The 27,922-nt window shown below is 37.2% G+C and overlaps 1 protein-coding gene across 1 annotated transcript in view; it reads left to right on the forward strand.

Annotated features, from left to right (window-relative positions):
* LOC141292131 (tripartite motif-containing protein 16-like) overlaps positions 1-23,799 on the forward strand; it is a 39,655-nt gene extending 15,856 nt beyond the window's left edge. The window contains exons 3-6 of the mRNA XM_073824084.1: positions 18,183-20,085; positions 22,329-22,394; positions 22,485-22,627; positions 23,452-23,799. Coding sequence (XP_073680185.1) covers positions 18,183-18,802 — 620 coding nt within the window. The 3' untranslated portion in view covers positions 18,803-20,085; positions 22,329-22,394; positions 22,485-22,627; positions 23,452-23,799. The remainder of the gene's footprint in view (positions 1-18,182; positions 20,086-22,328; positions 22,395-22,484; positions 22,628-23,451) is intronic.
* The last annotated feature ends 4,123 nt before the right edge of the window (positions 23,800-27,922 follow it).

A 27,922-nucleotide genomic window follows, 5' to 3' on the forward strand; every position in this document is an offset into this window, starting at 1 on the left:
TTTCTCCCTTTAAATTCACGATGGCGCACGCAGCACAGAAGCGTCGCGCCAGCCACAACTAAGCGTCGCGCCTGCCTCAGCATCTGTTACTGTTTACACTCCGATTAATGCAAATAAACAAGCAGAAAGTGCAATTCAACATTTGTTTTCATATATGACACCGTAACTTATACTTTATTTCTCCCTTTAAATTCACGATGGCGCACGCAGCACAGAAGCGTCGCGCCAGCCACAACTAAGCGTCGCGCCTGCCTCAGCATCTGATAATGTTTACACTCCGATTAATGCAAATAAACAAGCAGACAGTGCAATTCAACATTTGTTTTCATATATGACACCGTAACTTATACTTTATTTCTCCCTTTAAATTCACGATGGCGCACGCAGCACAGAAGCGTCGCGCCAGCCACAACTAAGCGTCGCGCCTGCCTCAGCATCTGATAATGTTTACACTCCGATTAATGCAAATAAACAAGCAGACAGTGCAATTCAACATTTGTTTTCATATATGACACCGTAACTTATACTTTATTTCTCCCTTTAAATTCATGATGGCGCACGCAGCACAGAAGCGTCGCGCCAGCCACAACTAAGCGTCGCGCCTGCCTCAGCATCTGATAATGTTTACACTCCGATTAATGCAAATAAACAAGCAGACAGTGCAATTCAACATTTGTTTTCATATATGACACCGTAACTTATACTTTATTTCTCCCTTTAAATTCACGATGGCGCACGCAGCACAGAAGCGTCGCGCCAGCCACAACTAAGCGTCGCGCCTGCCTCAGCATCTGATAATGTTTACACTCCGATTAATGCAAATAAACAAGCAGACAGTGCAATTCTACATTTGTTTTCATATATGACACCGTAACTTATACTTTATTTCTCCCTTTAAATTCATGATGGCGCACGCAGCACAGAAGCGTCGCGCCTGCCTCAGCATCTGATAATGTTTACACTCCGATTAATGAAAATAAACAAGCAGACAGTGCAATTCAACATTTGTTTTCATATATGACACCGTAACTTATACTTTATTTCTCCCTTTAAATTCACGATGGCGCACGCAGCACAGAAGCGTCGCGCCAGCCACAACTAAGCGTCGCGCCTGCCTCAGCATCTGATAATGTTTACACTCCGATTAATGCAAATAAACAAGCAGACAGTGCAATTCTACATTTGTTTTCATATATGACACCGTAACTTATACTTTATTTCTCCCTTTAAATTCACGATGGCGCACGCAGCACAGAAGCGTCGCGCCAGCCACAACTAAGCGTCGCGCCTGCCTCAGCATCTGTTACTGTTTACACTCCGATTAATGCAAATAAACAAGCAGAAAGTGCAATTCAACATTTGTTTTCATATATGACACCGTAACTTATACTTTATTTCTCCCTTTAAATTCACGATGGCGCACGCAGCACAGAAGCGTCGCGCCAGCCACAACTAAGCGTCGCGCCTGCCTCAGCATCTGATAATGTTTACACTCCGATTAATGCAAATAAACAAGCAGACAGTGCAATTCAACATTTGTTTTCATATATGACACCGTAACTTATACTTTATTTCTCCCTTTAAATTCATGATGGCGCACGCAGCACAGAAGCGTCGCGCCAGCCACAACTAAGCGTCGCGCCTGCCTCAGCATCTGATAATGTTTACACTCCGATTAATGCAAATAAACAAGCAGACAGTGCAATTCTACATTTGTTTTCATATATGACACCGTAACTTATACTTTATTTCTCCCTTTAAATTCACGATGGCGCACGCAGCACAGAAGCGTCGCGCCAGCCACAACTAAGCGTCGCGCCTGCCTCAGCATCTGTTACTGTTTACACTCCGATTAATGCAAATAAACAAGCAGAAAGTGCAATTCAACATTTGTTTTCATATATGACACCGTAACTTATACTTTATTTCTCCCTTTAAATTCACGATGGCGCACGCAGCACAGAAGCGTCGCGCCAGCCACAACTAAGCGTCGCGCCTGCCTCAGCATCTGTTACTGTTTACACTCCGATTAATGCAAATAAACAAGCAGACAGTGCAATTCTACATTTGTTTTCATGATGTTACCTTAAGCTTTATTTCTCTCTTTAAATCCATAATGGCGCGTTCAGCACTGAAGTGTCGCGCCTGCCTGATCATCTCTGACTGTTTACACTCCCGATTGACCAGACCTTGCAATTCTACATTTATTTGCCACATTATCTCATGTTTAATAATCTCTTTAAATCCATAATGGAGTGCTCAGCACCTAACGTCGCGCCACTGTTTGTTATAGTGCTGTTGGGTCGTGAAGCAAGCGCATTCAGCAGTTATGGGTAACGTGGCAGGCGCATTGGGAGGTGGCAGGTGGTGTGGCATGCGCACATAACATTGGCAGGTAGTGTGACAGGCGCATTTCGCGGTGGCAGGTGGTCTGGCAGGCGCACATAACAGTGGCAGGTACTGTGACAGGCGCACATAGAGGTGGCAGGTCAAGTGGCAGGCGCACATAACAGTGGCAGGTAGGGTGGCAGGCGCACATTATGGTGGCAGGTTATTGTGGCAGCTGCCCCTGCCTCGCAAAGATTTTACCCCTGCTGGGTTTCCATCCAACAAGACAAAGAGAACAAAATCGTCACTTCCTGATAAACTTGCAGTACATATATATATATATATATATATATATATAGTCATGAAAATAATAATTTTCAGATTTCCCCAGCGGTTAATTGACATGTGACAACACGGCCAGTAGCGGTATCACCGAGGGAAAGGTTGAGGGATAGTTTTGTCTCGTTTCGCTTTTGAAGGCTTGTGAATGTCCGTAAGCATTTTACTTTCACTTTCGATTTAGCGGCGGTTCGGCGTCAATTGATTGAATGGACAACAACAATCAGTACGACAACTCACTCAGTCTATTTTAAACATAGAATTATTAATTTATTAACAAAAACAAGTATACAACTGTTAAATAACTTCCACGAAGTTTAATTATGAAAAATAGACCTACTGAAAATTGGCAAACACGGTGGAAAAAAATAAATAAGAAACTAATGTTCTTCCAATGTTAAAAAGGCCTGCTGTATATGGACTTTTATTTTGAAGGTTTCTGGCGATCAGCCAGGGTGTGAATGCACCAACAATGTAAACCAGCTCCGCCTATTTCCAGCAGGTGATAATGATTAGTGTTTGGTAGATATAGACCTGCATGGAATGGGTGAGAAAGGGGGACTTGATGCTTGCTTTGGTGTTATGTGCGTATAATGGATGAACGAAGTAAGTTAATTTATGCATCCTGTTTATGTTAATTGTGATCTGTTTGAACACATTCAGTTTGGAAGTATTGGCTTAAATATGCTTATAGAATTCTCATGTGATTGTTGATTTATTGTCGGAAATTTGTTTGTTACATTTCTTTGTGTAAATACGAGTTGTTTATTTTAATTCCATTCATTTATATAGTTGTTTCAGACCACATGCAAAGAGAAATAAAAGGCATCAAAGAACTTTAAGTTGCATCTTCATGTCTCTGATCGGACGTCTGTGGTGAACTGGTCCCCCACCGGCTACCCCACTGGGTTAAATTATCCAGTTTTCTTTATCCAATGAGCTTCCAAAATTACCATAGATGAACGAAAACAGTCAACAGGCCTTTTTAAAATCCAAAATACTTTTAAAACTAAATCTTTCGGCAACGTCTTGCCTTTCTCACCTTACTCCTAATGTGATAAATGAAATCGGACTCATGCCACGGATGTGACTGTTGTTAGGCACACTGCATTGAGCAGCCGCGTTCAGTTTTTAATTGTATGTTTGTTCTCTAACTGAACTAAATGATTTCTATTTCTATAAAATAATCAGTAGGACGACCGCAGGGCCGGAGCCGTGGTGGGCAAGTGACGAAACCGCTGAAGGAAACATTTCAGAATGACCAAAACAATATTTCTGATGCTGTGCAACAAAATGGGTCCGCTGGTTAGTCGAGTTATCCCGTTCCAGCGTGCAAACTCACATGACTTTTTTAATGCGCATGGAGGAATTTATTCGGTAAAGTGTTTCCATCGTAGTTTATGCGCATTTTTTCTTATCGCTTAAAAAAATGTATCCTACTCAGTTGTGCGCATAAGTTTTTTATGCGCATTTTCAGAATTTATGCGCATTTTCGCGTTTCCATTCAGAGATTTTTATACGCATATTCCAAAATGCGCATAAAAATAGGTGGATGGAAACACAGCTAGTGTTTTAAAGCTCTACACGCAATTGTTTGTGTTGCACGTCATAGACAACAACGTTAGCATCTGTTAATATTGATTGTTAGAGACAACTGGTTAATTATTATTATTATTATTATTATTACTATTATTTTTTTTAAGCTTTTTTGCGCTATTTTCATCTTCCTGGTTTAAAAAGTACATTGTGCTGAAGTCAGAGTGTGTGACGTGGAAATGGACTATAGACAGAGCCAGAGTTGGGCTTTACTTTTTCCAAGTGGTGCTCGCGGCCAGGGGTGGATTGGCCATCTGGCAATTCTGGTAAATGCCAGAAGGGCCGGACCATTTTTTTTTTAGTATGTTTTGTTTTTACATGCAGGCAGCTTTTATATCTTGCAAGATGTGAACATGATGATGATGATGGTGATAGTAATAATAGTAACATCAAAATGTTAAGCATTTGGCCCAATCGGAGGTAACGCGGACGTAAATCAAAATCTGGCAAGAATGTCAAACAGTAAGTGCAACACAAGCTAATTGTCAGAGATGGGCCGTAAAAAAGGAAAGGCAGTGCCGAAAAACTCAGAGAAAGCAAAAAAATCTAAAATCAGACGCTGTCAAATGCATAAAAATTAACTGAAATATTCTCGAAAGGTTTAAATTGGTCTGTTACATCGGAGGACAGTAGCGCAGAGTAGGTAAGAAGAAAACAGAAAATAGGGCCTATACTTCAGTCATTATACTAAAATATGCTTAGTAATTTTCACGCTACTTCTGACAGTTTTTGACAGTAACCTACACTGTGTTTAACAGCTGTAAGCTTAACGTAGAGCTCCTGTACATTTTAAAATGTCATTATCAGCAGATAACGTGGGATTTTGGGTATACAGACTGCTGGAAAGTTAGGACAATTCTAAGGGCCCATCTGCTTTATTAGTAATAACACTAATAGCAATAAAGTAAAAAAATAAATAAAAATAAAACCAAATTAGGGCTTATTTGTGCATCTCCAGTGAAATTGCACCCCTCTCTGGTGGTTCAGCCCATCCTACCTAGTGTAGAGTGTCGCTGCTGAGTGAGAGCAGGTGTTGAACGCTCAAAGCAGATATGTCCTCAAGTTCAACAAAGAAGCACAAGTCCAGTCATCAGAAACCACAAGCGAGGTTACAGAGAGCAGAGAGAGAGAAAATGGGCCCACAATTACTCACTAAGTTTTTCCAAAAGAAAGGTATATGCTTATTCACAAAGCTTTTATTCACCGACCTCATATTTTGTCATAGGGCCCAAAATTGCGAGCGGCACCCCTGGCTTTAGCCATAGTACTGTAGGCATTTGTAATGAACTCTGAATACATAGCTAGTCTTTAAAGCAAAACATTAAATGCATGCATACAGTATGTAATTGATCCTTTGCTAGGGTGGAACATAGACTTCTATTACAGGCAATAGTGTAATATATCTATGCTGTGTCGGTGTGGTAATGTGGGCTGGTCCACCCCTGCTCGCGGCAGAGCCAAATGGGAGGAGCTAGAGCTCCAGCTGCCCCTCTGGATCTAGTGGGCGGGGCTTGACGTGCTATCAAGCGCCACCAAGTGGATGTTAATGTTAGTGTGAGTTCAATGCTTGTTTTGATCTGATGCGCAAGATACTGGCATAGATAATTATTTTTTTTCTAATATTCGTCATGATTATGATTGGTTATTTTAAGCATAGTGTCGTTTCTGTAACAAACGGAATTACGTAAATACTTTTTTTATTGTCAACCAAATATAACGTGTAGTCCCACTGTAAACACTTACATAAATACTTAATAAGAACATTACTCACCCTATATGTGTGTGAGTCGCTTTGGATAAAAGCGTCTACTATATGATTATGTACATTTCTAGACCGTGCTCCCCACTTTAATTTTTGGCCACCTCTCTCTCTCTCTCTCTCTCTCTCTCTCTCTCACTCTCTCTCTCTCTCTCTCTCTCTCTCTCTCACACACACACACACACACTCACTCTCTCACTCTCACTTTTGACTCTGCTTCAGAAGGACTGTAGTGACTGATCAAACCAGTAGTAAAACAGGTGGTATATGAGCTGAGAAATCAAATTTCCTTGACCTTTTGACATAAGAGGTCACTGTACTTTTAAGAAATGAAACGTTCTCAAAACCCAGAGTCTAAAAGCAGCTTATATTGAAGGCAAGCTGCTTTATCTTTAATAAAGTTTCTGACCGCGTCTGTAAGAATCTGGTCGTTTGTTCGCTTCATTTTATCACATATTTGTTTTAAACAAGACACAGTTTGATGCAGGATTTTCAGAGAGAATGAAACTAAAAGACCATAGTGTGCGACTATATTGATCAGACAGTAATGTGCATGACGTGACTGGGATTTTTAGGGACCGGTCTGGTTTATGAGGACACTTATTTTACAGCAGGGACCGTTGTGATTATACAGGTACATGACCATAAACATCACACAAACCTGGCAAAACACTGCCTTAGCAAGACTGAGGTGATTAAAGAGTCCTGGATCTTAAACCAGGGTCCTGCGGGGCGTTAAAAAGCATTAAAAGTCATTCAATGGATTTTGTGGAAAGTAAGGCTTTAAATAGCGTCCCAATAGCATCATTTATTTCTATAGGCATACTTTTTTTTCCCGATGGTTTAGAAGAAATTTTATTTTTTTATTTTATTACATTCATAAGAGATGAGGTTCGAGCAGCCAATCTGTGCATCCCTCTTTGTCGGCAGTAACAAGCTTAAAGCTGTTACTGATGTTTGCAGCACAATATTTGACTAGAACAGTATAAATGATGGTTATTTCATCTGTTACGGCTCCTTAGCTCATTCTGCCCGCTTTAAATCAAACACAGAGATGAAACAGTGCGGTAAAATCACATTTATTTGAATTATCAATCTAGAAAAAGAGCAAAATTAAATGTGCAAAGTACCTTTATTGCAGGACTATATTTTCACTCATAGTAAAAACCTTAAAAAAAAATTAAACCATACAAAAAATATTTTTTTTAGAAAGCAATCAACAAATCCCCATCCTTATTAGCTCATAACATAAAACCTCATTTATCCCCCAAACATCTATAAACACTTCTACACACTTTACCAATTTATCATAAGCATGCTCCTAAGAGGAGAAGCCAGCAGTCCCATAAACATGTTCAACACATTCAAAGAACCGTTTAGTTTTCTCAAATTAAATGGTAAAATGGTAATAAAGTGACTCTCAGAGCAGCTGGAGATATCTGTCATCCACGCTTTAGTAACTTCTGTGTAACAGTGTGTCGCCTTATCCACCGTTCGTTCATTCATTCATTCATTCATTGTGGAAATCATGACACCTTTAGCGTGATGTCAAATGCTTCTGCAGATTTGTAGTATTACTATAGTCTGTATTTCACCTGAGCATTGCAAATCACACATTCTCCTTGGTTCTTGTCGACAGTATCTCCACCATAAGCACTGAATGAATGAGAGGCTCTGTGTTGTATTCGCTCAAGGTAAATAAGAGAGTGACATCTAGTGGAGAAGATTCACATTAATCAGATCTTGTTTTAAATGTTTGCTTAAATAAATAGGCCAACAGGAAAAGATCAACTTGCGGCTTTTGAGAATCAATATCGAATCGATGCATTTAAATAACGATTAATCAAAGCTTTTTAGTTGAGCGTCACCATTGTGGAGATTCATTTGTGGATTGTTGATGTATCTGTGTGTTCTTCTTGTCCTTCTGATGCTGTAGTCAAAATCTTTGATGTATATATTGTGAAAAGACTGCTGTAAATGACTGATCATTGATTCACAGTTTCACACCACTTCATCTGACTAACAGCACAACTAAAAGTTACACTGAGCAGCCTAGTGGTGTTTTACAAAGTTCAACCTCAATAAGAGCTTCTGTAGATGCATGATGTATGTAGATATGACTCTAGTTGAGCGATTGAGGTGTTCTGTTAATAATGAGCATAGCAGTCGTCATTTATCGATCCTGATCTACATATGCGTCTATGTTGGTGTGAATCTTTCATGATCCAGCTTCACCCACAGCAGAAGAGAGAAGAAGGGTTTTTATGCATCTTTGCAAATATGGGATTTAGAACGTTCTGTAACATCACACAACTGCCAGATTCAAACTGGGCCAGAGACAGGCGAGCTCTGCGCTTGTCATATAATCACAGCTATACTATGTTTCAACCACATGACGCTTATTTTCAGACATTTAAATACACATAAACCAGATCAGATCCAGATCATTTATATAGGGTTTTAAATGTTCAATATTTGTGAATCGGAGTATCTGATAGTTCATGCCAGTGTTACTGTGACTGTGCTGTGTCACGTGACAAGCTTGACGCGTCGCCATGGAAACAATGAGGGGGAACGTTTTAAAATAACAGTCGCTTTTACAAAAACTCACTCTGGGGGGTCCGCTAGAACATTTTAAACTCACCAGTGAAAGGGTTAATAATGGGCTAGTTAGCCAGTTTTGCGGCTAAAGTAAACATTACGGGTCATCACCCCACAGAAGAGAGGGGCGGGGCGAGCAGAGCTCATTAGCATTAATGAGGGAATATGTAACAGAACCAGTCACTCAAAGGGCTGATTTTGACAAGGTAAAAAGGGTGTTGTTGTTGTTTTTACACAGTACCATTGAGAAAAGTTAACCAAAGTATGTTATAGACTTTGCATTAAGACCCTAAAGAATCATATCCACTTGTGGAAAGTGGGCATCCGTGACCCCTTTAATATCCCTATTATGATTAACAAAAAAGGTTATAAATTTATTTAAAGCTTTCAAAAGATATTTTAGAGTCTTAAAAAGTCTTAAATTCGCTGTTCTAGGTCTTAAATAATTTTACACAGGTCTTATTTTTCCGATGTCCATGTAACGCTAGCTCTAAAGCTCATTTAAATTCTCTTTTTGTTGTTTCCGTGGTGTTGTAGTTCTTTATTTCACTATTCCAAATATAATTTGCTGTATTTAAACTACAAAAGAGACCAGCATGCAATAGCCAATCAGCTTTCTGTTATTGGCGCGAGTCTCTCTCGGATTGTACCGCAGAAGCAAAATGGATTTAACTTTTTAGCTATGAGGAAGTGCAAGTTTAGCGATACTTGGCTTGAATAAAACTGAATATAGGGCTTGGCTAAGGCCAGTTGCTAACAACTGGATTTTTTTTCTCCCTCTGTGGAAGTTACTGCGTCAGAATCGAAGTAGCAGAATACAGGTCAAACGACCTTTTTCTGTATATAATGTTATATAGGTCGAGCTAGCTGACCACCAGCCTTCGAAATACTTTTAAAATGTTTTTTTTTTTTTTTTACTTGCCCGACCGAACAAACCGCCTGATTAAAACTGAAGTGACAAAAACCACTAGCGAAGCATTGAAAGGCAAGAAAGATTCATATTTTAATACATTCAACGTAAACAGAAATTGATAATGGATATGTGTGTATTTCTGGTCTATTTGTGACATACTTTAAAACAAATGAATGTAACAGCACTCTAAAGAAACACACTGAGGTAAAAATTTCAAATGTATAGTTTATTTATAACATGATATAGTTCAGTAATATACCAAGTGAGCTTTTTGCTGAAAATTCTCACAATTACAAATGTTACATTAATTTTAGCTCAATAAAAAAGTAGTTAGTCAAGTAGTTACTTACTTATTAGACAATATGCAACATTAGCAGAAGCATTCTCCTGGCAACATTTTGCTATAATTCAGCGTTTGCTGGAATCAGTTGAAATAACTCGCTCATGAAGAGACTTACCGCCACCTGCTGGTAGTTTAGTGTTTAAAAGTATGCCTCCACACCCAACATTTCTAATGCATATATTTATAAATAAATAAATGTATTTAAAACATTAATCTCACTTTTAATTTTGCAGTGTAAATGATGTAATCTCACTGCTAACAGCCATTTAGAATTTATTGATAAATTCATAAAATAAATTTCAAAGGTAATGCATACATTTCAAAAGTTAAAAAAAGGCCTTTATAAAGGTAAATCAAATATGCAGATTTAAGATGTAAAAGCTAATAGAGCACTGATGAAAATATTGCGTCAGATTTTTTTTTACATCAGATATTTCTAGTGGTGCTTTTATGGGGATATTTTGTGTGGAATAGTATCTGCTGATATGAAAAGTTCACTGTATATCGTAGTAATAAATTTAATTTATGACAGCCATTAAGTTGCGTTTACTTTTTACATTAAACACATTAAATATTACATATATGCATGTAATATAATATCTATTTCCATTACAGGTTTAGGTCTTAAATTTCATATAAGGTGGTATTAAAAAGGTCTTAAAAAGTCTTAAATTTCACTTGTGCATATCTGCAGAAACCCTGAATAACAAGAATCACATTATTAATGACTGTTAATTCCATGAATGTAATTGTGATTAAAAGAAATAAACATTCATTCCCAATTCCAAGTTGTCAATGATTAAATCATTTGTTAGTCTGATCAAATCAAGTCTAATTAAATAGAATCAAAATAGAATTAAAATCAAAGTCAAATTAAAGATCTAAGTCTAATTCAAAGCTAGTCAAATCTGAGAGAAGTCTAATAGAAATATACAGTGCCTTGCAAAAGTATTCACACCCCTTCATTTTTTCCACGTTTTGTTGCAGCATTGTGTTAAACTGCTTTAAATTAGTTTTTCCCCCACATCAGTTTACACTCCATACACCATAATAATGACAAAGCACAAACCAGGTTTGCACATTTGACAAATGTATTAAAAATAAAACAATGAAATAAGTATATTGCATAAGTATTCACACCCTTAACTCAGTCCATAGTTGAAGCAGCTTTACAGCCTCAAGTGTTTTTGGGTCGGGAATCATCAGTATTAAAACAACCAAAGGCTTGAACTACTTCAGTTGTGTGTAATGAATCTAAAATATATGAAAGTCTAATGAAAACATTTCCAGATTATTCAATTCAATCCAAGTTTATTTGTATAGCGCTTTTCACGATACAAATCGTTGCAAAGCAGCTGAACAGAAAATTTAGGTTTCTGCAATATGTTTAGTATCTTACTAGTGTTGACTACTGTATGTCAGGTCGATGTACATATGGCATACATGTATGATAAACCAGTAATGGTGTTACAGATTTGATAAAGAACACGTTGCAGTAGTTTTCATTGTCAAAAGTGATGCAGAAGTCATTTAAGAAGTAGCTAGCAGAGCTAAAGAGTGTCCTGTATTACTGCCCCCTAGAGGAACATGCTGCTGTTTTGACTGAGTTTGACATTCAAACTATTTTGGAAATTTATTAATTTATTAATTGCATGCAGTTTTTCATCACAACTTCAAAAGCTTGTCACTGGTTTCTAGAATAATATTTTAATGTTGGTTTTAGTCACAGAATTATAAGTGAACACATGCAAATGAAGCTGAATTCCCAATTCAATACATCAATTAGAAAAAAGAAAATTGAGCACAAAAGGGTTTAAACTAGGGCCGGGACTCGATTAAAAAAAATAATCTAATTAATTAGAGGCTTTGTAATTAATTAATCGAAATTAATCGCATTTTAATCGCATATAAATATTTGACCTGAGAACAGTGAGAAGTATGTTTTTTCATATGGATTTTTAGTACACCATTGAATAATGACTGAATACATAAACTTAAGCAACAAAATATTGTTTATTTTTGTTCAACCAAGTCCAACAGACCAGTGCAATATTGCCATTAACTGTAGCAATAGGATACAGTGTTTCCCATAACGAAAACATTTATTTCAGTGAAAAAATAAATCCAAAACTCTCTATTTTAACATTTTGAACAATAGGGCTTTACAATCTTTTGCTATTTTTTTTTTTTTTTTTTTTAATATATAAATTCTTGTGTTTTAATTTTTAATCAAATGAAAGCATAAACATTTATTTATTTTTAATCAAATGAAAAATAAACCTTTTTAATTTTTGGCAAACAAACAGAGGTTTGCTGTTAAAATCAATAAATAATAATAATAATCATAGTATTTTTTTCTACAATTAAGTGGGTAATCTTGTTGCTAATCTTGTTACACGCGTGCAGTGTAAAAAAACGCGTCTCTGCCATTCTAACATACAGAGGCAAACGGTACATGCAGGATTCATATTAAAACGGTCTTTTTGCATTTCAGTTTTCACCGTTTTCACAGATACTAGTCCATATCGCGATTTGAATTAAGTGACAGACCAACCTTTGATTTATGAATCCAAAAATCGACGAATTTACGTGGCATTCCGCGATCCAGTCCGTGTTTTCTTGGAGGAGACATTGTAAACGCGCCCCCCTAAGATAATGGTAGGGGAAACACTGGGATATTTAGAAATATACTAGCCTACATTTCAGAAATTCAGGTACCCTATAGGTAGGTAGACCTTCTGTAAAAGCATTGAGGTGATTCCTGAGGCTCGATGTGCTGCGGTGATAAGCGCATTCCTTTGTCTGAACGCTAGTTGGTGCTCCAGTATAATCGGTCCGCCGCTGAAACTCATCCAGTGAGAAACGTTCCGCGGGGCAAAATTAAGTGCGATTAAAATGCGTTAAAAAAAATTAACGCGTTATTTTTGTGTAATTAATTAATCTAAATTAACGCGTTAAAGTCCCGGCCCTAGTTTAAACTAAAAGGGTCTGTTTTGTTTCTTAAAAACACTTTTTCTTTCTGTTTGAAAAAAAAAAGTCCATATATAGTATATTATTTTATTGATACATAATACATAAATTATCATATGAGTATGGGACAATACAAATTACAATGTAGCTCTAGATATAAATAAACATACATAAATATTTCATTATGCATTACCACCACCTAAATAGTACAGTCTAGCACTCTTAACAGACGCAGTATATTATTCTATTTTTTTTTTTTTTTTTGAAAGTTACTATACTTTTGAGTAAAATATTGAGGATGGTCCCAATATGTTATTTTCAATATGTAATATAGATAATTTATTCAAACAGGAAATTATACTGCTCAATAAACACTGATATTAAGAAATTAATTAATAATAATAATAATAATAATACTAAGCCATTACAGAAGGCATTTAAACAGCAAAAATCATGTTCAATAATTACAATTATTTGATGAGTGCAACTGACAAATGTGAAAAATGAGAATTACTGATTTTTTTAAATTAATTAATTAATTAATGTATTTATTTGCCTATTTATTTATTTTTATTTTGGAGGGTAACATTTACATTTTTTTGATTATAAGTAACAGTTGGTAAAAATAAATAAATATAAACATATGCTGGCTGTCGTAGAGCACAAAGGGTTCATTTGACTTCACTACTAGGACTTAGTCTGACTGACAGTTCTATGAATGTACACAGATGTGGTCAAAAGTTTACATCACCCTTGCAGAGTGGAACCCAAATAAGAGAGATCACACAAAATGCATTTTATTGTTTAGAACTGTTCTAAAGTCCTAAAGTAAGACATTTTGCATCAAAGGTGTTTACATATAGCCCACAACACAAAGTAATAGCTGAATTATGTTAATAGCATGTGTCCTGAATGAGGTATGACAGTAAAACCCGAATGGGTAACACTTTCTATGAAGCCCCTATTTATAACACATTATGAGGGTATTTCTAAGGCATTATAATGACTGCATAATGCATTATAATAAACCTTATAATATGTTATATCATTTCATGAATACCCATCACAACAATTATAAGACATTATAACACTTGAGTATTTGAGGTTGTAACTTTTAAAATTATGATTATTTATAACACACAATGGACGCATATTTAATCTACCTAATTTATGATGGACTATATCATATTACATTTATTTTTTACATTATCTTTTATTTTGATGGTCCCCTTAGTCTATTGACTATAAGCTTACACTTTCCAACTACATGCCAACTAACTCTCCTTAGAGTATCAGTAGACTTAGGTTATGGTTGGGCTCGGTAGAAGGTTCATGTACTTGCAAAGTTACTTATAATATAATAGTTTGTCTTTTGGGGAACCATCGAAATACAGTGTTAGCATATATTTAGCACACTACTAATAATAATTACTGCTAGCTGACATGCAGTTGCAGAGTTACTTATCAAAAGCTGTCTAAAGGGGACTATCAAAATAAACTGATAATACTAATGTGTCATATTACACATTTATCTCATCTAATACCTGATCCTATGGCTCTTTGAGAAATATTATTATAATGACTTATAAGTGGTCTTTGTATGCTTTAAGTAAAGTGACATGAGAAACATGGCAAGATATGAGACTTATAATATGTTATAACTATGGAGGAGGTAATCATATTTTTAAAAGCTTTAACCACAAAAAAGTACAAATTATAATACATTAAAACTGTTCTTATGAATACTCATGAGATGATATAACATATTATAAGGTTTTTTATAATGCATCATAAATTAATTATAATGCCTTAAGAATACCCTTATAATGTATTATAAATATGGGCTTCATAGAAAGTGTTACCGTATGTTTTTCTAGAAACCAGTAACAAAACACACTCTTTGAAGTTAGGATAGAAGACTGTATTGATTTTAAATTAATATAGTTTGAATGTCAAACTCAGTCAATACAGCAGTATGTTCCTCTAGGGGGCAGTAATGCAGGACACTCTTTGGAAGGTTTTGTAAGCTATATTTTAATATCAATAGTTACTTCTGCATCACTTTTGACAGTGAAAACTACTGCAACATGTTCTTTATGAAATCTGTAACAAGACAAAGCTGGGGATACATACCAGAACATGCTATCCATCAAGTAAAAATAAAAATGTGAATAAAGAAATGATTAATCTCAGTTATCATAAATATTGACAGAAATCTTCTATCAGTCCATTCTCAATTCTTTGAGTGGGTTACAAACACACATATGAGAGATATAAGAGTATAAACACACATGTGTTCAGTGAGGTTCAGACAGGTTAATGGTTAGTGCAGGTTTGTGTGATATGAGTATATGTAGTTGTGGCGCCCCCTACCTCCTTTTTTAGTAGATGAGTAAGGGGCAGCACCAGGTTCAATAATCTAGTGCCCTAAGAGATGTTGGATTATGGGCCCCTCTGGAGTCTCTGACTGAACTAATGTATAATAAAATGTTACTCTGAATAAATGGCTAAACTTCACCTTTACCGTCTCTTATAAAACTCTTTTGAGTAAATAAAACACGTAGAATAAATAGAAAATGTAAAGAATTTACTTACATTTTGAATATAAGTTTTGGAAAGTGTGAAAATGGATGAACAAAATAAAGCAGTAGTTAAACAATAAAATAAATATCAAATTGATACAAATTTTAGCTCAAACAGAAAAATGTTACAGACGTCTGAGATACTTAGTTGACCAAAATGTCAACACAATTAAATGAGCAAGTAACACTTGAAAATAAAAACACCAAAATAGCGGTTACATTTCAAAAACTGAGTTATCCCTCACCACAGATCGTTTGAAAACACGAAATCTCCACTCGGCCGTTTACGAGCGAAATGACGTAACCGCGGTGACGGAAAAACATAGAATACGAAAATGAACGATGTAACAAACTCAACAAACTGTATTAACACACACACTATATACACTTCAAATGATTAATACCATGGTTTATCGATTAATAAACTCCAATTACTGCATTCGTTAGCTCAGATCGGTCTGATCAGCTCTGATGGTGCGTTCACACCGGACGCGAATGAAGCGGCAAGCGCGAGTGATTTACATGTTAAGTCAATGCAAAGACGCGAATAGCCATCCTGCGGCGCGAAACGCGCGAATGAGGCGGCGCGAAACGCGCGAATAGCGCGAATGGCGCGGCGCGCATTGAGCGTTTCAAGCGACTGCCGCGCCATTCGCGCGAATCGCGCGAAACGCGCGAGTTCAAAAATCTGAACTTCGGCGGAATTCCGCGCCGCGGTAACCAATCAGGAGCTTGCTCTAGTAGTGACGGAGGCAGAAATCCGAAACAACAATGGCGGACAAAATCACCGTTGCTGTCTGTGGTTCCTCGGAGCTGTACGATACATCTTTGGACTTTTGTAGAAACAGAAATAAAAGGGATCTTGCTAGGAATAAAGTGAGTGAAGAGGTCGGACAATCTGGTTAGTTTTAAAAAACGCTCTTTACTCAATTTAACCTACATATACATACATATTGAGACTACAAGCAAGCTAAAGCTGGCAAATTGAGCTCATTCACCTATTTCACAACTACTTTCCCGCTGACGAGTGGCAGAAGCCCCTCCCTTGACGCGAATTCGCGTCTGTTGTGAAGAAAATGTCACGCGCGAATGACGCGAATTTTACCGCGCGAATGGCGCGAGTAAACTCAAATGTTCAAGCGTTCAACTACGCGCGAATAGCGCGTTTTTTCCGCGCAAGTCGCGTCCGGTGTGAACGCACCATGAGTCTCTCGTTCTCCTCTCGGCGCGCTCTCTCTCTCTCTCTCTCTCTCTCTCTCTCTCTCTCTCTCTCTCTCTCTCTCTCTCTCTCTCTCTCTCTTGCACCCGAACTCTCCTCCTCCCTATTAACCACTCAAAATTCTCCGTTTTCCCGGGAGGGAGGGTCTTAACAATATTAACCCAATGAAAATACAAACAACCTAACTTGTGGCGCAAAACCACGTTTTTCCCCATGTACACACCCATCTACCTTGCTACAAAGCACGGTATTCTTAAAGGGACAAGCACACATATTTTGTGACTGAAATATGAAGCGTTAGACTCCATTTACATATTAGCTCTGAATTAGAGGCTAAATTAAACAAACACAGAGAATAAAACACAATATAACCCACAACATACTAGAATTACATTCTAGTGGGTTACATAGTGATTTATATTCTTGTATTAAAGAGGATGTGTTTGTGTGTCTGATTTAATAGACCTTTCTCACAACTTCCGTATTTTGCACCGGAAATACGTAATTGGTGTGTAAACCTATTTCCGCCCCGGTATGCCGGTAGTTAAACAACATGAAAAACGCTTAACGTGGCTTAATGTATGTAAAAAACGACCAGGAAACCCCAAGTTTCTGTCAAACCTTACGTGGAACAAACATTAACTACTATCAAAAGAACGAGCCCTTATTCCACAGATAAAGTGAATAATATCACATTAAGCATTTTCTCCCCCATAGAAGCCCATTATAAACAGCTTAACGTGGTTTACGTACCTCAACAGCGACCAGGGAAAAATCAAACTTATGTTAAATTTTACTTTATAATAAATACTTGCTGCTGTCAAAAGAACGAGCTCTTATTCAGCATATAAAGTGATCGCCCCCCATAGAAGTCCATTATAACAAACCATGTTAAGCTTTTTCCATAATGGAGTTCTACAGGGAGAAAAGCGAGATATTATTCACTTTATATTATTCACTTTATATGCTGAATAAGAGCTCATTCTTTTGACAGCAGAAAGTGTTTATTATAAGTGAAATTTAACAGAAGTTTGGTCTTCCCTGGTCGCTGTTAAGGTAAGTTAAACCAAGCTGTTTCCTTATAATGGGCGTCCATGGGGGAGAAAACGCTTAACGTGATATTATTCACTTTATCTGTGGGATAAGGGCTCGTTCTTTTGATAGTAGTTAGTGTTTGTTCCAAGTAAGGTATGACAGAAATTTGGGGTTTCCTGGTCGTTTTTTACGTACGTTAAGCGTTTTAGAACGTCCCGGATAAACTCTTAGTGGAAAAATGTATATCCTTTATCCAGTTTGTTCCTCTTTGTGACGGAGTTTTCCTCCACGACTCTTATCAGGTTGGCAAAAGTTATTTTTGGCAAACCAGCGAGGGAAGTTGTGTAGACTCTCTCCATTTTAATTTTAAATTACCCGGCTTTCTGCTGTGTTGACATTACACAGGAAGTCTGCATACCCTGCGATTGCGTATTTCCGGTTTCTGTGAAAAAGGTCTATAATTCATTCCTGATTCTGATGTGTTTTATCTCCATCAGATTCCCAGCGGCTCACTCTGGATCCGAACACAGCACATAAATACCTCCGTCTGTCTGAGAACAACAGAGTGATTACTGACACTCGCACAGATCAACATTATCCTGATCATCCAGACAGATTTGATGTGCGTTCTCAGGTGTTGTGTAGAGAGAGTGTGTGTGGACGCTGTTACTGGGAGCTGGAGTGGAGTGGACGTGATTATGATGTGTCTGTATCAGTGTCATATAAGAGCATCAGCAGGAATGGATCGGGTAATGAGTGTGGGTTTGGATGTAATGATCAGTCCTGGAGTTTGAACTGCTCTTCCTCCAGTTACACATTCAGACACAATAACATAGAGACTGTTCGCCCTGTGAAGCCCATCAGCTGTAGAACAGGAGTGATTGATGATGATGAGGATGATGATGAGGATAATGTCTATAGACTAGGAGAGATTGATGATGATGTTGAGGATGGTGTCTATAGAGTAGGAGTGTATGTGGATCACGGAGCAGGAAGTCTGTCCTTCTACAGCGTCTCTGACACAATGAGCCTCATCCACACAGAACACACCACATTCACTCAGACGCTCTATCCTGGGTTTGGGGTTAGTTATAAATCATCAGTCAAACTGTGTTGATGAATCAGAATAGACTGATGAGGAGGACTTTCGGCTGACGCAACCCAAGATGGCAGCATAGGTGTTTGGTTCCCGATCAGTACTCGATAAAAAACCCCGAATTCGATAGTTTTGATAGAAATAATTACAACTGCAGCAGAGATGGAAAGGGGAGGAAAATCAAGAAGACAAATAAACCAAAAAAACTCGAAGAAACAACCAGAACTGAGCGATGAAGACGAAGGCGAAGTAGCGGATAAAATAGAGGGTGAAGACGAACCCCTGGAGGCCGAGGCAGCCGTGGCGATCCGTATGGGACTGGAAGATATTGTTAAAGAAATCCAGGACTTCAAAACCCAACTAAAAGCGGAATTTACTACGTTCAGGGAAATTAAAAAGGATTTTAAAAAAGAACTCGAGGAAGACATTAACCAGCGGCTAACAGAAACAACGACAGAACTAGCCACGCAAAATGCGAGAATCACAGAAACTGAACAGAGATTTGAGGAGCTAGAAAACTGGAACATAGAGGCAAAATAAGCTCTGCTCCAATCTATTAAGCAGCAGAGAATACTACAGGACAAGCTGACAGATCAAGAAGGAAGAAGCCGACGGAATAATATCCGGATCTTCGGCTTAAAAGAGGGAGCAACACGATTCATTGAACAACTTCTGAAATGAGCTACCCCTACCAACAAACATGGATCTACAAACACAACGGGCACACCGAGCTTTACTGCCGAAGCCAGGCGCTGGTAAACCCCCGAGATCTATTGTGGTGAACTTCAACAATACACAGTGAAAGAGACGGTGCTGAGGGAAGCCTGGGGGAAAAAATCCACTATCAAAACCGCGCACTCTTCTTTGATCATGACTACGCCACTGAAGTTAACCAGAAAAGAAAAGAATACAATAGTATGAGAAAGGCCCTGAAGGAGAGAGGAATACGTTTCCAGACACCCCTAACGAAAATCAGGATTCATTGGGAAGCTGGCCCACATTCGTACGAGAGCGCACAAGAGGCTGCGAAAGAGCTGAACCACCGCAGAAGTATCAGGCGGAGGCGCATTTAGGAGCGGAATAGAAGAACGACTCCAACGGGCATTACAATGACAACGAGTCGGAAACACACACACTAACGAATTGCTGTAAAAATGACAGCAATCTTTCACAGCAGTGGGTTCTTATAATACAACATACTGCTGTAAACCGCAATGCATTCTGGTAAATTTCAAATCTAAGAGGTGGGATTATCTTCAACGGTCGACGATCGGGACCAGCAAGAAGAACGATTCACAACTGTGGTAAGTGTCTTATTTCTGTTTTATTTTCTCATATTTCCTAACTGTATTAGTATATTAAGGTGTCATAAACATTGGCGGTAACCGCAGATTAATGAATCCTCCGTCCGCGGAGCACGAGAGAGACTTGTGCGGGATCGGGAGGATTTCACACATTCCCCAGCCTTATATCGGCTATAGGCGTAACATCTCTGGGTTCCTACGTTAAAAATTACAAGCTTCATTAGCAAAAGATGTGATTCACGGCGACGTCGTGCTGATCAGCACACTTTCTCCTGATTATTTTATGCTGTAAAACAAATCTATATTTAGGGCTTGTGATTCATTCGCGGTCAGCCGCTCACGGAGGATATGTGTGTCACGTAAACTATTAACGGTGCTGTTAAAGCGGTTAACGTAAGCAGTGAGATGTACTAGGACCCATGGCTGGACTGGCCATCGGGCATACCGGGCATTTTCCCGGTGGGCCGATGGTGATTTTGTGGGCCGATGTTTTTTTTTTTTAAACGGTATAAACCAGGGCTATTCAATTGGCGGCCCGCCAATCATCTTCGTCCGGCCCGAGGGAGAAGAACGCGCAGGTGGCTTGAATTGTTTTTGGATTAATTAGTTTGTCCACTAGGCGGCGACACTGGCCCGGGCCAGCCAAAAAAGAAAAGCAAGAGAGCTAAAAACATCAACAATCTACCGGAGACCGCAACATCAATAGACGGGAGATTTGACAAGCGCTTGTAAGGCTCCAGACTGTGACCAAATGGTCGCATTTTTTCTGCCGGTGCGACTAAATTTTGTGAGGGGTTGCACTGGCGCTGCCACTGAGATACTCAACTCATAAGCGCTGTTATTTCTATTTCATATGAGAAAAATAAAACGGCAAACAAAACGAAAGAGAAACCAAACGTTTATCAGCTCGGAGCGCAATGCAAACACACTTGTCCGAGCTCAGAACAGCCATTACTCGGGAACCAAAGTTAATTTTGTGACACTATTACTGTACAGTGCTTCGAGATCCAGTGAGAAGTGTTTAAATCCGCACAGAATGAATTAAGGTTGCTGCGAGATCCAGTGAGAATCATTCAGCTCAATTCTGCTCAGAAGTCTGTTATAAACCTCGCTGAGATAGGCTATGTCAGACGCCAACGCCAACTTAATACAGTATTCATTTCAGGGTTTGTACAACCTTTTGAGAGAGAAATTCAAGCACTTTTCAATGATATTCAAGCATTTTGCACAAACATTTCTAGCACTTTAAAGCTCTTATAATCCAATTTGAATGTTATTTTGATGGCCAAAATATACTTTGTGGTAAACAAAGACTTGTGTAAAATTAAAAATACATCAAATCACAATTATAATCAGTGTATGGCAATCATAATCTATATAGTTTATGCATATACAATTTGTAGTTTATGTGAAGATTGTTTTAAAATCACCTAAATTAAAAGTTGTTATATATTTCAGAGCCTATTAAAATGGTGAAAATATTGGCTTTCAATACTACTGTAATGTTGAATTGACATAATATGTCAAATTCATTTAATAGAGACACTAGTAGCAGTATTGATATCAATATTTTATTAATAATAGGTTACTTGGTAAAAAAAAAAAAGGTGACATATTTAAAATATACTTTGTTGTTTCTACCTTAATTTGGAGGTTCAGTGTGAAATTATGACAATATGTATATGTAAATATGCGATTAATCATGATTAATTACGGAAAAATGTGTGATTTTTTTCAAAAAAAAAAAATTTTAATTGATTGACAGACAGCACTAATGTTAACCTTTTATAGATGTTGGTGTTGGTAATATTAGTTCAATTTAGTGAATATGCATTTCAATTTAATTGTATAGGCTCCCCCAGAAAGAGATCGGGACGGCCCCCACCCCCTTGGCCCCCTTCAAATTTTCAGTTCGATCCGGCTGTCAAATGAATCTAATTGAATAGCCCTGGTATAAAATATTAAAAGGTGGTGGATTGGCCAATTGGTCATGATCGACTCTGGGCTGGACCAATTACAGCCGAGGAGGTCGGATGACCCCGCCCCCTTGCTTGGGCAACAATACCTAGTGGGCCGGTCTCTAGTCAAAATGCCCGGCCCGATTTTTTGTCCCAGTCCAGCCCTGCTAGGACCTTTTGATAACTTGCTTATTCGCTTATTATTTGAATGTAACGTTAATGCTGTTTGCTAACTTTGATTTAAATAATGAGTTAATACAGCCCTTTGTCCTGTCCTATTTGCAGCATTTAACATATTCTGGACTAACGTTATCAAGAGGAGACAGACGGAGCTTTGGAGTTCATTCAGAGGTAAAAGTTTTTTTAGGGAGAATAATTCAGATGTACAAAAGCTAAAACTAATGTGAATTACATATTGTCTGCTTCCTGACTGATTTGTAGATATTTATCCTGAGAGAGAAACAAAGAAGTTGAAAGGCAAAGACCCATCTAAAACGACAGGACACAGAAGAAACCAGTTCAAGTGAGCCCAAGTTACCAGTCTTCTTTGCAATGTGAAGGATTTTCAGCAGAATTACTGACATGTAAGTACACATACACCAAGATCTTTTTCCTTTTATTATGTTATTTTATCCTTTATCTACACTAGCGTTCAAAGGTTTGTGATCAGTAGGTTTTATGTTTTGAAATAAGTATCTTCTGCTCATCAAGGCTGCATTTAATTGATCAAAAGTACAGAAAAAAATATGTGAAATAGTATTAAAATGTAAAATGTTTTATCCATTTTAATATACTTAAATATATGCTTTATTTCTTAATTTTCAGCATCAATACTCTAGTCTTCTGATTACTCCAGTGTCACATGATCCTTTAGAAATTATATGCTGATTTATTATCAATGTTAGAAGCAATTGTGCTGCTTAATGTTTTTAATAACCTGTGATACTTTTTTCAGGATTCTTTCATGGATTTCAATGTTACATTGAAATTGATTGTAAAGACTTATATACAAAATGTATCTTTTAAATTTATTCATCAAAGAATCCTGAAAAAGTATCAAAGGCTCCAAAACATACACTGACAACATTGACAATAACAACGACAATAAATCAGGATATTGATAATTAATGAGAATGATCTCTGAAAGATCATGTAACACTGGTGTAATGATACTGAACATGCAGCTTTGCATCTCAGACATACATTATATTTGAAAGTATAGTAAAATATAAAACTTGTAATAATTGTTCACAGTTTTACTGTTTAATATCATACTGATCTGTTACAATCATCATCAGTCTCTCTGCCTTTGACTGTGTCTGTCATCCCTCTGTCTGTATCTGACTGTATCATTGATTTGTAAGATATCTAATGTATTGCCCTTTTTGTTCTTTTCTATATTTTTTAGCCACTCTTTGCATCCTGGGATGGAACAGCATCTGGAGCTGAACTGTTCTCCTTTTCCGATCAGAAGTTTTGTTGGACTCACTTGAGGCCTTGTTGTTTGGCCATGTTGGACTGTTCGTGAAGTTGTGCAAATTCATCACTGTCTTTGTGGTATTTCGAACCATTTAATTATGACCCTGTTGGTTAACTTGATGTTGGTTAAACTTTGGCTAAATATTGGTTAACCTTTAAATTTAGCAGGGTAATATATGTTTCAAGTAAATATTTTCATGCCCAATTTATTGTGGAATTCAGAATAATACTAAATACACTGTTCTATGACATCTCTTTAATGCAAATTTGAGAGTTATTAAATACGAGAGTTGTTCAATAAAATTGGATGTGTTTTTCAAGATTAAGATGTGTCAAATTATTATTTTTGTTTTAATTAAATAATAGGTGCACTGAGTTTCATACTATACAACACTTTATGCAGTTAAATATTGTTTAAAGCTTATGCAGTTAATATTGTTTAAATTGCTAGTCATTATTATTCAGCAATCTGGAAAATAAATACTGCAAATAAATACAAAAATTAAAGTAGTACAGTATTTTAACAGTGAAATGTTATTTAATGATTTCCAGTGCACTTGTAAAATTGCAAACTATTGCTGCAATTTCACAGTAGCAGCTCTAAAAAAATTTATATATCGTTGCTTGTATATTATATATTTACAGTGCACTTGTAAAAATTTACAGTATTGCTGGCAACCAAAGTTGCCAGTAACTTGCTTTAATTTTTACAGTAAATGTTTTACAGTGCAGAAGATACAGCTGTACGAGCAAAGCTGAGGCTCCAGGAATATCAAAGGAAATGATGAACATAGAGGTATGTGAGTGCATTCAAAAGACTCAAACAAGGACATGAACGAACGGATCAAAAGTAAATGCACTCCGTGAAATGGAGTCTAATTGATTGTCTTTTTTTGTTATATCTGATCGGTAACTAAGAGCCTACCTCATACTAGGAGGTTAATACAGAGACTGTATTGGACAATTAGACCAAACCTCCCTAGAGAGGGGCCCCCATATATTACGGGATTTCCCCCTCAACCCACGGAGGTAACGTGGGTGGCACACACATGGACACGTGCCCTTTTTTGGAAGTTAAATTGTTTCCTGTTTTGTGTTCTTACAATGTTATTGCTGGTTACCATGGACACGATACAAATCAAAGAAAAGTACAAGCTTCTACAAAAACAAAATGAATAACATTTCACTGGCGTCATTAAATGTAAACGGGCTGAATCATCCAATTAAGAGAAGTACGATGATTCTGAAAATGAGGAAACTAAAAGCACAAATTATATTTGTCCAAGAAGAGCATGAGAAACTGAAGAGATTTGGTTATAGAAACACATTCTATAGCACACGTAAACATAGTCGCAAAAGAGGGGTTGTGATAATGATACAAAATGCAATCAAATTTGAGTGTCTGAAAGAAGTTAACGATGAAGAGGGACGATTTATTCTTGTTAAAGGAAAATTAGAGAACGAAATAGTCACACTAATCAATGTATACGCCCCGCCAGAAAGTGACAAACATTTCTTTAAAACCCTATTTACAATTATAGCAGCAGAATCAGAAGGTACTATGATGTGTGCTGGGGATTTTAATGTAATTTTGAACCATAGAATAGATACGACAAGCAAAAAAAGAAACAAGACCCACTTATCAAAATTGATGAATATAGCACTAAAGGAACAGGGCATGATAGATGTATGGAGAGAACTCCACCAGCAGAGAATGACTAGACACACTACTCCAAAACCCACAACACTTACTCCAGAATAGACTAAATATTTATGAAGAATTAGGATATACACAACGTTAAAGAATGTAAAATTGGAATAGCTGATATTTCAGATCACAACACAATGCACTTAACCATGCATATTAATAATAGACACAAAAATACAACTTGGAGACTTAACTGTGGCAAAATGAACAATAAAATAATAGTTGAACAAATTAAGATAGAAATAAAAAGATACATCGAAGGAAATGCTACGGATGAATTAAGCCCGACCATTATATGGGATACCTTAAGGGCCGTAATTAGAGGAAAATTAATAGCTATCACATCAAACCAAGAGAAACTAAATCAAGCGGCTTATCTAGACCTGACAGAAAAACTAAAAAACTTAGAAATAAAATACCAAAACACCCAAAAAAACTCAACTCCTGCAGGAAATGAAGACTATAAAAGAGGGAATAAACAAAATCCTGGAGGAAGAGATAGAGAAAAGGTTTAGGTTTGCAAACCAGGAATATTATGAAACTGGCCCTATAGCTACCAGATTACTGGCAAGACGTATTAAAAAACAACAGGCATTAAACACAATATATACAATAAGAGATCCTCAGTCAGACCAACTAAAATACAATGATGTAGAAATATTTAAAGACTACTATAAAAACCTATATACACAAATGCCCTCATCAAGTGAGGAGGCGAAAAGACAGTTTCTCAACTCACTCGATTTTAAAGAGGAACTGGTACCTCTCCTTGCAGATTCTTTTAATTGTACTCTTAAAGAAGGCCACTTACCACCATCCTGGAAAGAGGCGATCATTCCCATAATCCCGAAAGAAGGTAAAGACATAGAATATTGTAATAACTTTAGACCAATATCAATACTAAATGTAGATTATAAAATATATACATCTCTTATAGCACAAAGATACGAGAAACCTATAGATGAGCTAATTGACGAAGACCAAACCGGCTTCATTGTAGGGCGTCAGACACAAGACAGCATTAGAAGAACCATTCAGATAATTAACACAATACAAATGAATAAAAACAGTGCTGCTCTGCTAAGTCTCGATGCTGAAAAAGCGCTTGACAATTGTGTAAATTGGAATTTCCTGTATTTAGCATTAGAACGATTTGGATTTAATAAAGACTCCATCAATTGTATCTAAACGATCTATCAAAACCCTATAGCCAGAATAAAAGTTAATGGGAGCCTAACAGAAAGAATAATATTAGGAAGAGGAACGCGCCAGGGATGCTGCCTATCACCGCTCCTCTTTGCCATATATATTGAGCCATTAGCACAAGCCATAAGGCAGAGTGAGGAAATAAAAGGGATTACTATCAATGGAGAGAAACATAATAAGCCTATTTGCGGACGATATTATAATATACTTAGACAGCCCTAGTACGACTCTTACACAACTGATGCATCTTATAAACAAATGCGGCGAACACTCAGGATACAAAATAAACGTGAACAAAACGCAGATCTTAACCTTTAACTATACCCCACCCACCAAAATCTATCATTTAAAATGGCGATCAAAAACTATGAAATTTCTCGGTGTGACCCTAACAAAACAGATCACTCACCTCTACAAAGTAAATTATGATCGGATCCATCTTCAAAGCAGTAGAGACATAGAAAGATGGGCTGAATTCCAGAATTGAAGTAATTCAAATTAACATTCTCCCTAGACTGTTATATTTTCAGTGTCTACCTATTAAGATTCCACAAGAAATGTTCAGAACCTGGGATAAGATGTTCTCTAGGTTCATATGGAATGGAAGAAGACCACGGATAAGATATAGCACCCTACAATTAGGAAAAGACAAAGGAGGTATGGCACTTCCTAATTTGAAAGACTATTACTGTGCGGCACAGCTTAGACCAGCGATAAAGTGGTGTGACGGAGGCTATACTGCGAGATGGAAAGACATTGAGAAGACAGTCCTTGATTGGTAATGCTACATTAATGAAGTCAAAACAAGACACAATTGACCCAATAACTCTACACACACTAAACATCTGGTTCGATTTGATCAAACAACACAAATTAGGGAGGGAATTCAAATTACTGAGTTGGTTCACATATGACGATGAGTTTAAACCAAGCGTTAGTGACCACATTTATAAGAGCTGGGGTGGGAAAGGACTTACAGCCATGTGTACACTGTTAGAGAATGAGTGGAATTGTTCCTCAGGAGATCTACAACGCATTATCTGATACTGTAGCGGGCGGCTGTATGGTTACAATTTTATCTCTAATAGCGTCCATCTTGGAGGTAAAGTACTTCATAAAGTCATTACTGCTGTGCTGTTGGGAAATGTCTGCACCTGTTTCTGCTATATTTTTCGTTAATTTAACCACAGTATTGAACAAATACCTAGGGTTAAGTTTGTTTTCTTCTAAGAGAGACGAAAAGTAATCCGATCTGGCAGGTTTTAATGTTTTTCTATAAGATAAGTTACATTCACGGCACGACAAGTAAAGAGAGAGTCCATAGTTTAGTGGTACCGTACTTGTAGCAAGGAGTTGAATTAACAGTTTTAGATATCTGGAGTATACAAGAGACTATATAATGATCTGAGATATCATCGCTTAGCTGCAGAATTTCAACGCCATTAACATCTAGTGAACTTTACGTTCCAATTTAAGCAAGAACTTA

Source organism: Garra rufa, chromosome 19 (genome assembly GCF_049309525.1).
Source record: "Garra rufa chromosome 19, GarRuf1.0, whole genome shotgun sequence".
In the NCBI taxonomy this organism is placed as follows: domain Eukaryota; kingdom Metazoa; phylum Chordata; class Actinopteri; order Cypriniformes; family Cyprinidae; genus Garra; species Garra rufa.